The sequence below is a fragment of the Rhinolophus sinicus genome, chromosome 14, assembly GCF_057876585.1.
Source record: "Rhinolophus sinicus isolate RSI-liver-muscle chromosome 14, RSI-T2T, whole genome shotgun sequence".
NCBI lineage: Eukaryota > Metazoa > Chordata > Mammalia > Chiroptera > Rhinolophidae > Rhinolophus > Rhinolophus sinicus.
In genome coordinates this window covers 147919823-147938912 of record NC_142514.1, presented here as the reverse complement: position 1 = coordinate 147938912, position 19090 = coordinate 147919823, and the positions used below count along the sequence as shown (strand labels likewise).

The window sequence follows — 19090 nt, the reverse complement described above, 5'->3', positions numbered from 1 at the left end:
CTGATGCTTTGTATCCTGTCCTGGAAGGTAGCTTCTTTGCCACCACATATGGAGGTTCAAATTTTCCAGAAAAGGACCCCCAGACAAGGCCAGAATTAGTTACTCAGAATGACTGATAGAAATTAAGCATGGGCCCCTCCCCCCTCCTCCTGTCATCTTCATCATCACCATCATTTAGATGTCGGTTTTCTTTTGACAAGACCTGATATTATAAATGTGAAATTGCAGAAGGGGAATACAGAGACTTCTACTCCTGTTACAAATGTTCTTTACTTTGTAAAGTGATACAAGGTGCAGGATCGCAGTGAGGAAATGTTCCCAGTGCTGGTGGGTGATGCTTTACAGGAATTATCCCTACACACAAGTTTTTCTATCAAGCAAGGCTTGCCTGAATATAAAGTCAGTGCTGAAAATAAAGAGTTAACCCTGGTGTAAACTACCCTACGGAACAACATTTACTCCTTGAGGTCCTGTGCTATCTGTCTAGTTTTGGAAAGTGCAAGGGACAGGTCCCCGGTCCCTTTCTCTCCTTGGTGCAGTGCCCAGCAGTGGTGCAGGGCTGAGTGCCCTGTGCCTACTTTATTCATTATGCCTGCTTCAAATCCTGTTCCTCAGGGAGGCCCGGTCTCGATGACTTGCATAATATTCACTGCGCTGGAACTGTGGTCATGTAAAGAAATCATGGAGTGGGGAAGAAAAAATACTAGTGATACTGTGGTTTCGAGACAAATACTTATTTTGGATTTCAATGTTTCTGAAATCAGGTTTGCCCTATAATGTGGCATATATAAACATATAAATAAATTACAATTTATTATCTAAACCAGAACACTTTTGAAAGGAAAGGGGGACTACTAATAATTGCACTGGAGTAACAGGTGTAAACCAATATTGTCACAGGCAAACCGGGATATATGGTCCGTGAACTTATAATTTTACGTGTACATTTAATGCAGTTCATTCATTTCACATTATTTGTTAGGTGCCTACCATATGTGACATTGGGCATACAATGTTTAGTATGGCGCATACAAAATGTTTCAAAAGTAAACACAGACCTTTCCCTCTTGGAGCTAATGGTATAATGGGACAAACAGCTGATAAGAGAACCAAAAAGTAGACATATAGTTACAAATTGCAGTGAGTGCTGTATCTGGGGCTGCCATAACAAAATAATATAGGCTGGGCGGCCTAAACAACAGAAATTCATTTTCTCACAGTTCTAGAGGCTAGAAGTCTGGAATCAGAGTGCCAGCGTGGTCAGGTTCTGGTGAGAGCCCTCTTCCTGGCTTGCAGACGGCCCCCTTCTTACTGTGTCCTTACGTGGTAGAGAGAGGGCTCTGGTTTCTCTTCCCTTTCTTATCAGGATGCGAGTTGTGTCTGATCAGGGCTCCACCCTTATGACCTCCTTTAACCTAACTCACCTCCTTAAAGGCTCTGTCTCCAGTACAGTCACATTGGAGGTTAGGGCTTCAACATATGAATTTGGGCGGGGGGAAGGGGGACACAATTTAGTCCATAGCAAGCGCTATGATGGAAAACAGAGAATATAATTTCCAGAAAGTCAGGGATTTTTGTGTGTTTTGTTCAGTGACAAAATCCCCATTGCATACAGTAGTGCCTGGCACATAGTAAGTGCTCAATAAATAATTGTGGAATTGAATTAAAGCAGAGAAGGGGCATGATCTTATTTATAATTTTAGAAGATGGATAGGAAAGCAGTAAGGATTAGAGCAGAGACTTGTTAGGAGGCTGTTGATAGAGTTGTCTACACAAAGATAATGGTGGCTGGGGCCAGGATGTTGGCTGTACAGACTGAGAGATGTGATTACATTTAAGTTATATTTAGGGGGTAGAACTGACTGCATTTGCTGATGTATTATTGGATGTGGAGGGGGAGCAAGAGGACATAATTATGGATGAATTACATAATCATTTATGTAGGTTTCAGGCTTGGGCTATTAGGTATCTGAGAGGAAGATTAAGGGACAGGTGGGAGGCAGGGAAGGAAATAACTTGGTTTTGGACAATATAAGCCTGTGATGCCTGAGAGACACGCAAGTGGCGGTGACATGTAGGCAGTTGGATATATAAATACTGAGCTCAGAGGAATGTAGTACTTTCTCCTGCCTGAAAAGCTTTTACAGCAATGGTAAGTCTTACCATCCATGGCTTCTTACAGTGACAATAATCATACCTAATACTTACGGGCTCTGAACTTGTGCTGGGTGTTGCAATAAACCCTCTGCGTACATTACCTCATTTAATTCTCAAAACAACTATTTTTGCAATGTATCATTTCTCTTTCCATTTCACAGACAAGGAAACTGAATGTTAGAAGGTGAGATAAATTGCCTAAAGTCACCAACCCAGCCAATGGGACATGTAGGATTTGATACCAAGCCTGTGTAAGCCCCAAGCCTGTGCTTGGAACCACAGTGACCTCCTGTCTCCCAGGAGACAGAAGGCTTGGATACATTCCCTACTCTGCTTCTAAATTATCATGTGACCTTGAACCTCAGTTTGCTCACCTGGGAAATGCTGAGAGGTAATCTGCGAGGCGCCCTTCAGTTCACTAGACTACACGCTGACCTCTTTTGTAAATCCCGTCTTTAATGTGAGTTTTCTGTAGGTGCCTTTCAGAGATGCTACCCAAGCTAACAATTCATTTCGATGTGAATGAAAAGGGCAAATCTCTTTAAGCAAAGACCCAGCCACCAGCTTTCTTAATTTGAATTCCAGTGGAGTAAGAGGAACGCTCCTTAGAACAAATATCGTTTCTGAGTGAAAGAATGTTCAGCATCTCAGATTCATTTTTATCATCTGGATGATAACCTTAAGGGGCCCACAAATCCGAATGCAGCGGAATGCTGGGGCCACATGTCTTCCTCTAATGTCTGTGCCAGCTATGCCATCTCAGTGACACATGGGTCACCTGTCACCTGTCAGATGGCCCCCGCTGTGCTGGGGGTGACCGAGTTTATTCTTTCTTCCAGTGATTCCTGGTTGCCTTGCATTTTAGAAAGGCTCTTCCTGACTTAATGTTGGTCCAAAGAGTCATCTTTTGGGTCATTGTCACCGTTTTTTGAGGGGGCATCTGGTATGGACAATTTGAATTTGATTGAGACATGCTAATGAGCCATTCACATGGGTGCGATTTGTTTCTGATTAGATTAAGCTTCTGCGAGAGGAAAGAAACAGCCAATGATTAAAGACATAAAAAAAGGAAGTCTTTTAAAGGAGGAAGTGGTTCATCTTCATATAGCAAAGTATAAATTAAAGACAGTCCAGGGGATCCGCTCTGAGTAGCAGCTGGACAGAGCTAGAGTTTCTGAGCACATCCACAAGGGGAGGGCACTCACAGCCGTTCAAAGGGACTTCACTCACCAGAGAGGGCTCTGTATGTACACTTCTGAGGAAATGGATGGACCAACTTATCTGACAAAAATGACTCTCAGACTAGGGGTGGGAAGGGTTTTATTAGGATTTCAGAAAATTGCTCCCCGAGTCCCTGTGACATTCAAGCTCATTATCATTACCTGGCAGCACCAGTGATGGCAAAGGAGCCAGAGATCTCAGTTAAAAACAAAGATGCGATTAGAGTAGACAGCACACATGTCAGTGGAACCCTGACTTGGAACTTGACCAATACTTCTGCCTCTGAACTTGGGGCTTCTATCATGCGGACTATAGAAATGCCTGTACTGGGACTCGCCAGCTTTCCTGGCCTCATGCAGTGGGGGGCTGTGAAGGTCAGCCCTGCCTAGACTGTGTCACCTGACCAGGGCTGGAAGTGTCCTCACTGGCTCATTCTGGGATGAGCTCCACTGCCATCTGTGGCTCTCTGAGGCATCCTGAGCCATTCGTGATCTCCAAGTCCTGGCCTTTTCCTCTCCCACTCTGCTGACTTTTCCCTTGGTTTTCTGACCTCTGCTCTGGTTCTGAACTTGAACCAGACTCTAACCTGCAGCCTCTTTCCAAAGGGTCCTAACAACCTTTCTACCCCTGTCAACTCCCTTTCTCACCCCTTGCAACTTAATCTCTCTGTATGTTCAGCCTCTAGTGGGGTCCTTCTCTGAAAGGACTCGGGAAGCTGAGGGACAATCTCTCCCCATGCCTGGAACCTTCTGCTCCAAAGTCTCACCCAAGAAACTAAACCTCTGGTTACCAGTGCTGCAGGGCCCAAGCCCAAGCTTCTCTGGTCACCTTGCCTCTTTACACACTGGCAGACTGTTAATCCGGGAAATGATTACAGGCTATAACAGCAGCCCCAAAACTCAGAGACTTATGGACAAGTTTATTCCCTGTTTCCTTCACAGCCCCCTGAAGGGTGTGAGGCTCTCCTGGGCAGCTGTTCTCCAAGTGGTAATTGAGGGACTCAGGTTGCTTCTCTTGTGGATTCCTCATCTTTGAACTTCAAGGTGACCCTGGCTTTAAACATCCAGCAGACTGGGAGGAAAAAGTGTAGAAGTACTCACAGGCTTCCCACAATGGATCCTTACCCACCTTGGCCAGGAAGTGACAGCTGTCATTTCCTCTCTGATCCCGTTGGTCTGAGCTTTCACATGGTCCCTCCTGACTGCAAGGGAGTCTGGGAAATATAGAGGTGCACACAGGTGTTACTGAGCAGCAGGGGTCTGCCATGCCATCGGAGACCGCCCAACTCCTGTCTCTGCCCCCCAAGCCCAGATGTCCCCAGGCCTGACTCCTTCCCTTTTGTCCTTTTTGTCTTGAGTCCAACCTAGCCTGAGTTTGGACAATATTAATAAGGCCTTTTGGCTAATTTGAGATTTGAGGTAACCATGAATAAACTCTCCTTGGTTGGAACCATTAGAAGATGGCTTGTAATGTCAGTGACCACATGTTAGCCAGACTATCCTCATGAAACTCCCATGAGAAAATGGTCCCATGGCCCCAGTCTTTATAGTCAGAGCCTTAGGGTCCGAAGAAAAGCTGGGTTGCCTATATGTGATGGGGTAGTGTGCTGAGTTTGGGGCCATTGCTGCCCTTGGATTTCCTGTAGGTAAGCAGCTATTTCAGCTAATCTCAAGTCCCTGCAAAACAGCTTTTTAACTTTTTCTTCATGAAGAGCTTCCAGACATTCCAGCCCAGCTGGTCCCTCCTTAGAATTCTGCCAGATGACCCCTCCTGCTGTTTTCTGATAGTTATGAAGAATCCCTTTCACACAGGGAAACTGCCTTAAGTGCTTCTTAGAGCAGATTCAAAATCAGACTTTTTCAGGGACACCTCCCAAGAAAAAGCATCTTTTTTTTTTCAAGCAGCAATTCTGTCCAGGGACTCTTTGGCAGTGTTTATTGTAAGAGGCGGGCTTGGGAAACTAGATCCCCAGGGAGTGTTTTTCTGTGGGGTCTGATAGAAGAATAAGCATTGTCAGACTTTTAAAATGTTTCTTTATACTTCAAAATAACAAAATATCTCCCCTCGGAAACCTGGGAGAACACCAAGTAAAGTACACTGGGGATAACTCAGAAGCAAGGCGCAACGTTCGACCCTTCATTCATACAGTAAGAATTTATCAAGCACCTATTATGGGCCAGGTCCTCCTTAGGCACTGGAGATTCCTTAACGGGACCGAGCTGGCCAAGGGTCTCCTCTCACCGTCTGACACTGCGGGCCCATAAACAGGAAAAACAGCTCCGTCTCACTGGTAATCAGGGAGTTGCAAATGAAAACTACAGTGCGAGTGAATTTCATACCCATCAGAGGGGCAAAAATTAAAACGCTGGACAAGGCCAAATGTTGGCAAGATTGTGAAGCAACATGAGCGCTCATCCATGCTGGTGGGTGTGGACCTTGGGAACTCACTTTGGAAGAGTTTCACTTTTCCTGGGCAAGTTGACTATGTGTATAACCTTTGCCTCAGAAATTCCACTGCAGTGTAAACACACTGAGAGGCGCCCGCTCTTGGGCAGCAAGGGACTCTGTAAAACTGTTCCAAGGAGCACTCACTATTCATAACACTGGAAACACCCAGACTGTCGACCAACAGGAGAATCACTACATAAACTGCTGTATGTTTATACAACGGAACACGATGGTGATGAAAATAAATGAAGCAAGAAGCAAGTTGCAGAATGCAGGCAATATGCTTCCATTTATATCGCATTCAAAACCAGGTAGCATTCAAAACTAAACAGGTAGTTTAAGTTGATAGCAAGGAAATTATTAACAAAATTCAGGACAGTGGATTATCTGGGGGGTAAGGAGGAACACGCAGAAATTTCTAAGTTCTTGCCAATGTACGGTTTCTTGAGCAGGTGATAAGGAAACAGTTGTCCCTTGTATTATACATCTTGAAACTGTACATATGCATTTTACACACATGCACAGCTGTCACGAGTCCTATACAAGTGGGAGCACAGGTGCTGTGGCGACGCGTAGCAGAAGCATTTAATCCAGTTTAGGGCAGCCAGGGAAAGTAGGTAGGAATTAGCCAGGCACGTAAATGTAGGTGATGGGGGAGGAGGGGAGGAAAATTCCAGTCAAGGGAATGACATGGCATGTGGGGCAGAAAACCAAGAATATCGTCTGCCCTGGGAACTAAGAGAAGTTGGGGTAACTGGGCAGTGGAGGGTGGAGATGAAGCTGCAGTGAATAGGAAGGGCCAGCGCTCAGAGGTCTTGCAAACCATGGTAAGGAGTGTGATCTTTCTCTGGAGACTAAAGGTTGCAAGTGTGCGAGAGAGATGTGTTTTGGAAGGAGGTTGACTCCATGATTTACGTTGTCCCCATCCCAGCTCCCTCTACCTCCCACCCTGTCCCCTGGCTTGCTAATGGTCCCTGGTTGTTGTCTTAGCCGTGCCCACATTTGACCTCTCTTCCCCTCCCTTTCCCACGCACAACCAGGACTAGGGTGAGATGCGTGAGGTGCCCGGGAGACAGAACTGAAGGATGCTCGGAGAATGAGTGTCCTGCCCAGCCCTGGTCCGTGTCTCTGTTTGCCTGCATGTCTGACCCTACAGCCACTCTGCGAATGGCTTCCTGGTCTGTTGGCTGTTCTCAGGCCTCAGCCTCAGCCTCCAGCCTCGTCTTCCTCCCTCCCGCCTGCCTGGTTTGACTTTCTATTCTTGTCCAAGCATTTCACAGCCAAATTAGGCGAGACAGCTACATATAAAAAGATAATTAACAACATGAGCCAAGAAATAAGGTCCACATGAGTGGTACACATCCTGTGTTTCAGGAGCTTGGAGGAACTGGGCCAGGCTGGCTTGGGATGGATAGAGAGCAGAAAGGAGGCTTTCCCACTGGGCCAAGGGAACAGTGGGAACGTTTTGCCAAGAGCAACGAGCTCATTAAAAGTCATAAGGATATAAAAGCTAGAAAGGATTTGAGATCTTAAGCTGTGGACAGTGGCTATGAAGTAAAGACTGAGGTACCACCACCCCCAATCCCTTACCCGCAATAAACATTACTAATAAATGATGGCATGTTTTTTCACTGAGCCTGGAGAGAGCCTCAGAATCCTTCTCAACACAGTGCTTCGGAAGGACATTGACAAGTGAATGATTTAACACAGGAGTGTGATTAGTTCTTCCTGCCATAGACTATAGAGGGACCACAAGTCTGAGTACGAGACATGGTCACAGTGCATCCCGTTGCCTTGCCTCCAGTGTCGCCCTGTTTTATAACTCCCAATTTACAACTCTGCCAGTTGCGTCTCAAGTACTGGGCATCGTTTGAGGTACTGGCAAGAAAACTTATAATCACAGAATGAAAGAAGTAGAAGGGCTCTACACATCATGGAGTCCAGCTCCCCTATTTGGCAACTGGGAGACTTTGAGGCTTGGGAGAGAAAGCAGCTTATTTATGTAAGTGGCCAAGAGAAGACGTAAATCCACTCTTCTGACCCTGACCTTGTGCGAGCGGCTCCCCGTCCTGGGAGGGAAAGGAACTCGACCCTCAGTAAGAACCCACTTATGCGCCCGTCTTTGCTACTGGGAGCTTTTCATACAGTATCTCTTTTAAACCTCCCAAGCTGTCATTGTTCCCAATAAAAAGGCAACTGACATCCAAAGACAGGTCCAAATCAAAGGCTGATGTGCATTAGAGGCAAGATTTAAACCCTCTCCACCAGCCCCCAAGACCTGCATGATTTCTTGTAGCTTCCAAGTGGATGCTTCAAGCCTTTTCAGAAACAATCACAGGATTAGGGCTCTCTGGGAAGCGCTGGTGGCAAGTGGGACTTTACTTTGCCTCGGTAACTTGTTTACAGTCTGCTTCAGGTTTTTGGTCACATCTGGGGGCAGGCCCAGCAGCTACTCTGTGGGCGGATGCTCAGCTGATGACTTCCCAGGTTTTACAGCATTAATTTAAGCTCTGCAGCCAAAGTAATTCTTTTCGGTTGCAGCAGTACACACTTAAATGTCAGAACTTCGCTGAAAAACAGCTTGAGTTTGAAGGAAATCATTGTGTTCAGTAAAATCTGGGCACATTTTATGTTTATGGCCTTTATTAGGGGATCTCGCTGAGCGAGTTAAACCTCCTCTCTACATAGTTAAAGCCCAGGACTCTTCGGATGGCTGGAATCACTCATTCAGATAACGATTATGGAATATATATAGCTGTCCAACGCTGGTGTATACAATGCGATCCTTTTCTTCCTGATGCTTACAGTCTAGCAGAAGACAGACATTGAAAGAATGAATACATAAACAGAAGTATTGTGAATACATGTTATTAAGCAAAAGATGGGGCACTAAAAGTATTCAGAGGGGATCTAATTTAGACGGGGTGGTCAAGGAAGGTAATATTTGAGCTGGGTAACAAGTGGGGGGAAATTATTCCAGAAAGATGAAACAGCAGGTGCAAAGGCACAGAGACAAGGGAGAAACTTGGTGTGGTCAGGAAACATGTTGACCAGCGCCCATCCAGAAGCCACAAGGGGCAACCCAGGTCTGACATGCCATCCGGGGTCCTCGGTGCCTGTAAGACTAATGGGTGCCTCAGTTGTCATAACAAGCTTGGCTCCCACGCACTCTATGTGACAATGAAGCTCTGCGCCTTGGCAGTTGTTTCCTGTGCCCTGTGACCTCACCCACCTTCTTGATTACTGACTCTTGGTCCTCATTTCTCAGCCACCCCTTTGGTACCCACTTCCCTGCCCTCTCTCCTCTTGGCATTCCCACCTGCTAGAACTCCCGATGCCAAGCCATCGTTCTGTCGTACACCTTTGCCCTCCATCCGTGACCTTGCTTCTCTGGCACAGTCCCTGTTGTCTGTAGCCCCCATCTGCTTTGGGTCTTCCAACCTCATGTCAGCTACGACTCGTGTCCCAGGCCCGGCACCCTTTCTCTCACTTCCTGTCCCCTGCCTCTCCCAAGCCTCTGTGGAAGTTTCCTGACGTCATCCTCCAGGAAGTCCAAATGCCAGTGATTTCCTTTCCTATCCTTTGTCTGTTATCCATGAGAGGGTCTCTGAGGTCAGCAGTCTTTTGAGACTTCTGAGAATCTTGTGAAGCCACTGGTCAGCAGAGCTGCTCATCACCCGGGGCGGGGGGGGGGGGACAGCATAGCCTTTCTCTGGTTTATTTCGGTATCATTGGGCAGAGTCCAGAAGTGGCAGGGTAAACATACTGAAAGCTGCCAGGAACCCAAAGGCTGTATCCAAGGCAGATGCCATGACCCTCTCCATAGACGATTCCTTTTCACAGAAGAGAGGACAGTAGACGTGATCGCTAGGTATGGAGTCCTCTGCTCCCTGAAGGTGGATGTACGGGATTAGCCAAACAGTAGCAGTTGTAACGGTTACTATAAAGTAATAACAGTGGCACAGACTGAAGGCTGACAGTGTCCTGGCACTGTGACACGAGCTTCCCCAGCCCACAGACCAGTACAGGAACCAGGCACATGCGTTCCATAGACAAGAGGGTAAGTAGCCTAAAGTCGCCACTCTGCCAGCACATATTAGGGCCAGAATTGACGCTGATGTCCTGTCCCCACCCTCTTAACTGCCACCATACAGTGCGCACACTGAGGCATGCACAGGGTTAATAGATATCCGCACTCCATCCGCCGTCCCCTGGGTGACGTTAGGCTGGAGAGAAGTAACCTTCCAAAGGTGACAGCAGCAGGTGGCGAAGGTGAAACGTTGGAATCCAGTTCCTGCTGATTCCAAAGCTGTGCTTTAAAACACTATGCGCTACTCCCACCGGGCAGCCACCCACCCTCCGCTGGAAACCCGTGATCTGTCCTGGGCACCATTGAGCACATATCTACAGTAGAATCTGGTGAAGAGCTAGAGAACATTTTGAAGAGGGAAGGAGATAATTAAACACCAAGTACAAGTGCTATGATGGGGAAAGAAGGGGCAGGGACCCCAGAGCACAAAAGGTTAACCTGGTTGAAGGGGGTACCGTGATGTGCCACTGAACTGACACCCCGAGGATGAGTCCGGGAAGCGAGGCAGAGGTGGGGCATGTCATTGCATGTGTAGAAGTCTGGAGGTGAGAGAAAAACCTGGCACGCTGAAAGGAGTGCAAGTACTTCAGCACGGCTGCAGCGCAAAGTGCGTGGGGAAGCCAGCAGGAGGCTGCACGGGTGGGCAGGGGCCAGGCCCTGAGGAGCCTCGGGCTGAGCTGGCGAGGGCATGGTGCAGGAGGCACACGATGCAGCCTCCGCCTTCACAGTACTCCCCTGACGGCTGCGTGGAGGAGCCCAGAGGAGGAAGGCAGAGGGGATCATTTGTGTCCAGGCTGTTGCAGAGTTTGGATGAGACGTGACTTGGTGTACACGAGGGCAATGGCAGCAGGGTGAGTAAGGGGAGAGGATGTGAGAGCTCCGTGTGAATCCACTCCACTCCTTCTGCTGTGTGGCTAAGGGCCTGATGGGAGGAGCGGCCGCCCCCCTTCTGGTTACAACTAGCAGAATCATCCATTCTAAGGTGAAATGGGGAACTGACTGAGAAATAGGCCTCGTAATAAAAAGAGCTTTGTTATGAATCACGTTCTGTGTTGTGTTGCTGAAATATGTCAAGTAATAGCCTCCAGTTCCAGGTACAAAAAATATAATCACCCTGACTCTTTGTGTTGTCAAGAACATATTCACAGACTTCCATTGAAAATCTGAGCAAAGTGAATTGGAAAGCAGCATGATTCCCAGAATGTGTAGGTCAGGGAAGTGAAGTTGCACAGTCTGGGCCCTTCTGGGGCTCCCACTCCTGACCGTCAGGACCGTCCCAGGTGTGGGAAGGAGTTTCAAAGTGGGGTCACCATGAGGGAGCATGGCGTGGGTGTCAGACAGATCCTTTTGTCTTCAGAACCAGCTAAAGGGACAGCCTTTAGTCTCAGCGTCTTCATTTGGAATTAGAGACAGTAATAACCAACTCACAGGGTATTCTGAAGAGTCTGCTGTATAATTTGTATAATAATAGCTGAGACTGATCGAGTGCCTACTATGTGCCAGACATTTTTCTAAGCACTTTGCATATAATAACTTTAATCTGCTCATCAATTTCATAAGATAGGTACTTTTATCCCTGTTAGAGATGAGGAATCTGAGGCACAGTGAGATCAAGTGACTTATTCACGGTCACATAGCTAGTAAGAGACAGCCAGGATTTAAACCCTGGCAGTCTGATCCCAACCCTTTGCTATAACTGCCGTGCTATATTGCCTTCCCACAAGCACAGTCCAGGGCCTGGCACATAGTGGATGCTCAGTGGGGATACGTATTTCCTTTCTGTTGGCCCGAAATAATATGCTAAGTGCAAGACAAGCTTAGAAAGTGGTAAATCAGTAAATTGCCTTCCAACTCTTAACAGCCTGTAGGAACCAACTGGTGTGAAACAGACTAGTGGAAGAGAAGGCATTGTCTTCCTACCTAACATGGGAAAATTAAGCTAAATCCCAAACTGACCCTATCTTGGATGAAGACTTATGGTTATTGATGAGTACATGTTATAAGTTTGAACATTATCTGCCAAATTGTCCAGCTGACAACACCTGACCAATGACCACTGCTGTCTCTCAAAAGCCTCATTCATCAGCTCTTACCAGGTATCTCACAGTCATCCCACATTTATTAATATCAACCATTTATTGATTGATTAAGCATCAATCTTTTATTTATTTACTCAACAAGTACTTACAAAGTACCTATGTGTACCGGGCCTTGTTATAGGTGCTGGAGATGAGAAATGAATGAGATATGGCTTCTGCCCTCTAGGAACACAGAGTGAGGGAGGCAGGGAGGCTGACCTATCAGTAGGTAAGTTGTGATACCAAGAGCCTTGAGGGCCAGAGGAGGAAGCAATTGGCTCTGCCCCACGACTGAGCAAAGACCCCACAACAGAGGGCTCATGTGGCCCAGGTCTTGAGAGATTCTGTTTTTCTCAGTTAAGAGAAGGCGTGGAGAGAGCGTTCTAAAATTACAAACAGAACGGGCAAAAGCCCCAGGGCACAAAAGGATGTACGTGTTCCAGAACACGGAAAGTTCAAAGTGGCTGGAATGAGTGTGGCAAGAGCTCCAAAATACTGTCCCTCAATGCTCAGAATACAAGGTCATTTAATTTTTTTTTTTCCAAAATCAAATTGCATCTAGTTTAAGCTCCCACTCACCAAGGTCATTGAGAAGTTTAATATCGCCTTTCTTTGCTGCTCTCCTTCCTTTGGGTCCCAGCAGAACTCAGGGCCCAGGTAAGATGAAGTAGGAGAAGGTACCTGCTCTCTCCCCAGGGTGATCACTAATTCTTGTCCAGGCCCATGTGTTCCAGGTACAGACGACATCTCTGCTGGCAGTCCCTGCTGGTCATCTCCATGTCATGCACTGCTGCAGAGCTTATTATCAAAGGTTTTGTTAACTTCTCATTTGGGGCAAAAAGAACCCAAGTCTTTGGTCACAAAATGTCTAGTGTCTTCTTTGGGGGAGTGAAAGGGATGGAGAGAGAAGGTGCATTAATTATTTGCTGGCAAATCCACAGCAACAAGAAACAAGACACGAATTAATGACTCAGTAACCTCCTTCAGGAGCAGTAGAGAGAAGTTCTGGAGAGAGTAGGTGAAGAGAGCTGGATTCGTCTGGGCTCATGTTGGGTCTGGGCACTGATGGGTGGCTCTGTGTGTTTTGTAGGTGTGGCAGTGCGGTGGGAGCGTGGAGGTCCTGCCCTGCTCCCGGATTGCCCACATTGAGCGGGCCCACAAGCCCTACACTGAAGACCTCACCGCCCATGTCCGCAGGAATGCCCTCAGGGTGGCCGAAGTCTGGATGGATGAATTTAAAAGCCATGTCTACATGGCGTGGAACATACCCCAAGAGGTAGGGTGCCCCTGTGGGGATGGGTTTCTTGGAGTTTTGTGGGGAAAAAACAAACAACAACAAAAAGAAAAGATGGGACTAAATCCTCCTTCCCATGGATCAACCAGAGTCTTATTTACCGTGCTAGAGTGGACTCTCAACCCCAAAATATACTACATGTTGAAGACAGGAGGCTGACTCTGAGGGGCTTAGCCATGGCTCGTCCTCACCCCCATCCCTGGCCACCACGAGGACTTCTTCTTTCCCGACCTTAGTGTCCTCCTTTGAAACGAGAAAGTTTTTTGTTTTTTTAATTTATTGGGGTGACAATTGTTAGTAAAATTACATAAATTTCAGGTGTACAATTCTGTATTACATCATCTATAAATCCCATTGTGTGTTCATCACCCAGAATCAGTTCTCCTTCCATCACCATATATTCGATCCCCCTTACCCTCATCTCCCCACCCCCACCCCCCACCACCCTTACCCTCTGGTAACCACTAAACTATTGTCTGTGTCTATGAGTTTCTGTTTCGAAATGAGAAAGTTTGACCAGGTAGCTCCAAGCTTACTTCATGCTCCCAGGTCCTCAGCTTCTCTGACATTAGGTGTTTCATGGTCCTAGCTTACAGATATACCCGTGATTACCAAAATTCACAAGACGCACCGTAATCTTCCTGTAGATTGGGTTCAAGCTTCTCCATCGAACCTTCGATCAGAGAAATAAGGAATGTCCCCATGCCTTTGGGATTTCTTGAGCTACATGGATGGGGGTGGAATATACTTCCACAGGGATCCTCAGGAGGAGAAGGGAACTATTCTGTACATTTTTCGGCTGCTTCTAACCTTCCCACAACCTGTCATTGCCTGCTACTGTCCTCTATTCCTCTACATCTATACTTAAGTACAAGAGAGCAAGCAATGTCTCTCTCATAGATTTATTCAGACTTGCCATGGAAATGATATTAGATTTATTGAGCCTTGCATATGGAAATGACCTTCGGCCGCTGAATTGGAAGAACCCAACAGCTGCCAGCCATAGGATCCCAACCTGCTTCCAGCCGGGAGACCCTTGCGTGTGTTACCGTCTATGTGAGACAGAGCTATTGACTGCATGACATCCTTCTTTCCTCCTACAGCCATGGCTTCCCCTTGGGAGTCCTTTAGACCACCTCAGCCCTCTCTTCCTAACAGGGAAATGATTGACCTTTGCTTAAAGTTTCCATAGGAAGGCCCTTTTCCCTGATCTCTCCCCCAGGCTGTTTCTCTGGTGGAGTGACTGAGAAAGTAGGCTGGGCTATGGGCAGGAGCTTGTAGGCACACCACCACCACCACCACCACCACCACCACCACCACCACCAGCACCATGGGAGAGGGGCTTGGGTTGGGTTGCGTACTCCCACCACCAGTGAGCTTTCAGCAGTTGGGAAGAATGAGACACCAATGAGTACCATTTGGAGTGTGCTCAACCCTAATAAACCAGCCCCAGGATTGCATCCCTGACAGTGGGAATGTTTCTAGGGAAACGGCAGTGACTTACGGATCCATCTGTGGCTGTGGGCGTTGGATCACAGTACTCTGGGCAGGATGCTGAGCCCCACTATGAGTGTCCGCTGATTGAAAAATGTTAACAACACTTGGGAACTCCCAGGAGCTCACCAGTGAAGCATTGTAGATACCCAGGCTCTGCTAAAGGACTGGAGTCCTGCTCATATTCATGCCCCCCTCAGTCTGTACCCCAAAGCTGCAAACCTTGTAGTCCCTCCCCCAATTGCAGCCACCAGATGTTGAAAATCCAGTGAGAATTTAGTGGGTTAAAAACAACTGAAAAATGATGAAGCTCAGTGTGACTCCTCAGGGGGGTAGTTCAAACCAAGTGAAGGGGGGGGGGGCTGTGGTGGTAAACAAGAAAGGCAGGTGAAAGGTGGGGTGTCCAGGAGAGAGCCTTAGGTGGAGAAGGACGAGGTCAGTGTGTTCCCTCAAAATCTGTTTCTTGACTCCCTCTGTTCCCTTCGATGTCCAGACTCTCTCTTCTCCTTCTTACTAGACTTCTGGAAAGAGTCACATCCCATTTGCTTCTCAAGGCAAATCCCAATACTCCATCGAAGCTGTCTTGACAAAGTCCTCATGTCCACAAACTGCCTAAGTCAGTGGGCATTTTAAAGTCTTTAACCTACAGGACCCCCCTTTTCCTTATAACTCTGCACTCCCTTGGCTCTATGATTCCACACCCTGAATGTCCTCATCTCTCTCTAATTGCTCCTAACTCCTTTCGGCCTCCTCTTACTTCCACGGCATGCTTAAGTGTTTCCCAGGGATCCGTCCTTGGCCCGTTGCTCTCCTTATGCACATCTCCCTGGGTAGTCCCGTCTACCCTTGGGTTCTACAACCACCTCTCTGTTGACAGCTTCCTGATTAATAGCTCCAGCCCCAACTTCTGCCTTTAGTTTCAGACGTACAGCGAACAGTTTCTCCTGGGCGTTCCCACAGGCACTTCAGACTGAATCTGACCAAAACTGAGGACATCCCCCTCGCCGAAATCTGCTCCTGTTCCTATTCTCCATCTCAGTTCATGGTACCACCATCTCCCCACACCTTTGAGCTGGAAACTGAGCATCTTGTTTTAATCCTCCTGTCTCGCAGGCCCATCCCCTGTCCGTCAGCAAGGCCTCCTCCATTCCTTCCTCTTCTCCTGTCTGAGCTCAGGCCTGTTCCCTTCCTCTGCACATCTCCACCTGGTTTCCCTGGCTCCTGTCTTATCCCCCTCAGAGCTATTCTCCACACTATCCAAAGGGATCTTCAAAAAAACTCAACTGCCATGTCATTGCTCTTCTTACAATCTTGAAATGACTCTCCACTGTGCACAAGATGAGGCATAAAGCCCACTGTTTGATGCGGATCTAAGCTTTCTCCTCTGCCCACCTCTGCATCCCCACCTTCCACCAGCCCTGTTTTGGATGTGTCCTCAGCCTGCCTGGACTGTGGGAACTGCCCATAGCTCGCTGTCCATTCCATGCTGTTTCTCGCCCGTGTGTTTGCTGATGTTGTCCTGTCTGCTTGAAATTCCCTACCCAAAGCCTCTTCCCTAGCCTCCACCCTTACCAATTCTCCTCCATCCGTTTAGACTCAGCTCCAATTAGCTTTCCTCTGGGAAGCCTGCCCCAGCTAGGGAGAATGCCTGTTTTTGCATGCGTGTCTCTGTCATTGCATCACCACCCTGTAAAAGAATGTTTTGTTGTCTGAAAGTCTCTCTCATTACACCAGTGGCTCTCAAATTTGTCTGGACTTGAAAATCACTTGGGCTCCAGCCCCAGAGATTATGACTTAATTTGTTTGAAAGGGGACCAATGATCCTTTTTATGAAAAACTCCTTAGGGATTCCGGTGTCTACCAAGGGCTGAGAACCACTGCACTGGACCATGGGCTCCCTGAGGACAAGTTGTGTTATTCATATTTGTGGCATCATGTTTAGCACGAGGCGGGGCGGGGGGCCACATGCTCAGAGCTCAGTAAAACCTCGCTAATGGGTATTAACCAGTGAATCTGCTGGCTGTGTGTACAATCCTTTTCTCCCTTGGTCAGTGGCTCCTCAGAGCAGATCTGCCGACCAACTGCACCAGAATCACTTGGAGAGCTTTTTAAAAATATTGATTCTGGGTCCCATCCTCAGAGATTCTGATGAGTAGATGTAGTGGTGCCAGAATCTGTAAATAGCTCTCCAGGTGCTGGTTTGGGGTGGCCAGGCTTGGGTAACACTCATTTAGGTTCTCCTGCTCATCTTTCCAAACTCACCTTAACCATCACCTACTCCAGGAAGCCTTTCTTGACTGCTCACTTCCCCTCCCCCACCATCACGGCCTCTCCACACCTTGAGATGGATGAAGGGCCCCTCCTCTGCTGTCCTTTAGCACTCTCTCTTCCCTCCATGCTTCACACTATGTGTGCAGAGACTCTGTGTACTTGCCTGGATCTTCTAGACTCTCCTTTGAGGCAGACTCTGACTTCCTCCTATTTGCATGCACAGTGCTTAGGATAGCACCTGACACACACTAGGTACTCAGTAAGGATGAACTGAGAAAGAAAGAAGGGAGGAAGTGTGGATTCTGTGCGCCTTCCATGTTTTTCTCAGGAGTTTTCCCCGCTGCCCTTGATATGGTGGCACCCCAATACTGTACCTTCTGCTCCACCACAGGCACATCTATTTTCTATTTACTTAACCTTTGGCTACAGCATCCCAGCTGCAAATGTCAAGCTGGAACCCTCTAACCCTGCCTAGTGGTGCCTAGAGAGTTAAATGAATATATATACTTTTATTAGTACTCGGCCAAAGGAAAGCACTAGGTAAGTGTTAATTAACTCTTGATGTTATTGTTTACACCCGCTGCATTCATGCCCAGCTTTAAAATGCGCTTGCTGGGCAGTCGTCGTCCCTTGTTGGGCAGTCATTGTTCCTTGCTGCCTTCTATGCTGACCCTCCTAGGGCGGTGCACTGAACAGAGCTGTCTCTCCTGTCTCTTACCACGTTCAGTCCCAAGCTTTTGGAAAGCCAGAGGACTTCCAGCTTTTGCATCCTTTTTAAATGAAAATCAGTTTGTTTATCAACAAGCAGAAAGCCAGTCTGCAGCAAAGCATTGATGTTTTCTCACAGGAACTCTAGACCCTGTTTCCTCTTGCCCGAAGATAGGCTGAGTGCCAGGGATGCCACACCGCGGTGCTGAGGAGATGGCCCGTCTTTAGGTTTGGCTACAAGGAATTGTTTGTGTGGCTGCACACACGGGCAGGAATACCACACAGCTTTTTGTGTGGCTAAATATGTTAGTTTCCTAGAACTGCTGAAACAAGTTAACCATAAACTGGGTGGTTTAAAACAACCGAAATTTATTCTCTCACAGTTCTGGAGACCAGAAGCCCAAAATCAAGGTGTCGGCAGGGTCATGTTCCTTGCAACAGCTCTAGGGGAGGGTTCTTCCTTGTCTCTTCCAGCTTCTGGGCACTCCTGATGTGTCATGGCTTATAGATGCATCACTCTAATCTCTGCTTCTGTCTCTGTGTCTCCCTGTGTCCAAACCTCCCTCTCCTTTCTCCGACAAAGATTTAGGCTCACCCTAAATCCAGAATTATTTCATTTCAAGATCTCTAGTTAATTATATGCACAAAGACTTTGTTTCCAAATAAGGTCACATTTAGAGGTTCAGGTAGACACAAATTTGGGCAAAGGGCACTATTCAACCCACTCCACTAAGTATTCAGCAAAGGGGGAAGATATGTGTATTGCTTTCTAATCATAAGGGCCAAGGTGACCTTCTCTGAGAAAGTTTGCTTATTTCTCAGTTTCTGCCTCCTGCTCCGAGAAAGAGTTTGGTGCAAGTTACAGAAAACACACAATACAGAAGTGCTGAAGCATTAAAATGGAAAGGCACAAGTCCCTGAATAAACAGGAAGAGGAAAGGATCATGACATCCAAAAATAAAAGCTGAACAAAACTCTGATTCTTGAGTCTCTTAGAAGTTAAAGTACAGATGGACCCCTGATGGATTATACCTCTCCCACCTTCGATTAGGTCATAAGGAGAGAGACAAAAACTTTCCCTTGAACTTGAGTATAGAAAGCAAATTTTCCCATGGGAACTCAGAATTTTTGGAAAACACAGAGACCTTCATGAGACAAGAAGGTCCCAGTAGTGGTTCCCAGTAAAAGCTGAAACACGGTGTTAATTTGTCCTCGTATAAAAGCAATTATAACGTGAGGAGGGAAGGCCTGGGTCCAGGCAAATAGCTTTGTGATCCAAGGATAAAGTGCAGTGAAGTGTAAAGGGTTAATACTGAACAGATCCTTGGG

The 19090-nt window shown here is 47.2% G+C and overlaps 1 protein-coding gene across 1 annotated transcript in view; it reads left to right on the top strand.

The window, feature by feature from the left end:
• GALNT18 (polypeptide N-acetylgalactosaminyltransferase 18) overlaps positions 1–19090 on the top strand; it is a 311162-nt gene that overhangs the window by 243427 nt on the left and 48645 nt on the right. Inside the window, exon 7 of the mRNA XM_019729256.3 lies at positions 13085–13270. Within this exon, the coding sequence (XP_019584815.3) occupies positions 13085–13270 (186 nt within the window). The remainder of the gene's footprint in view (positions 1–13084; positions 13271–19090) is intronic.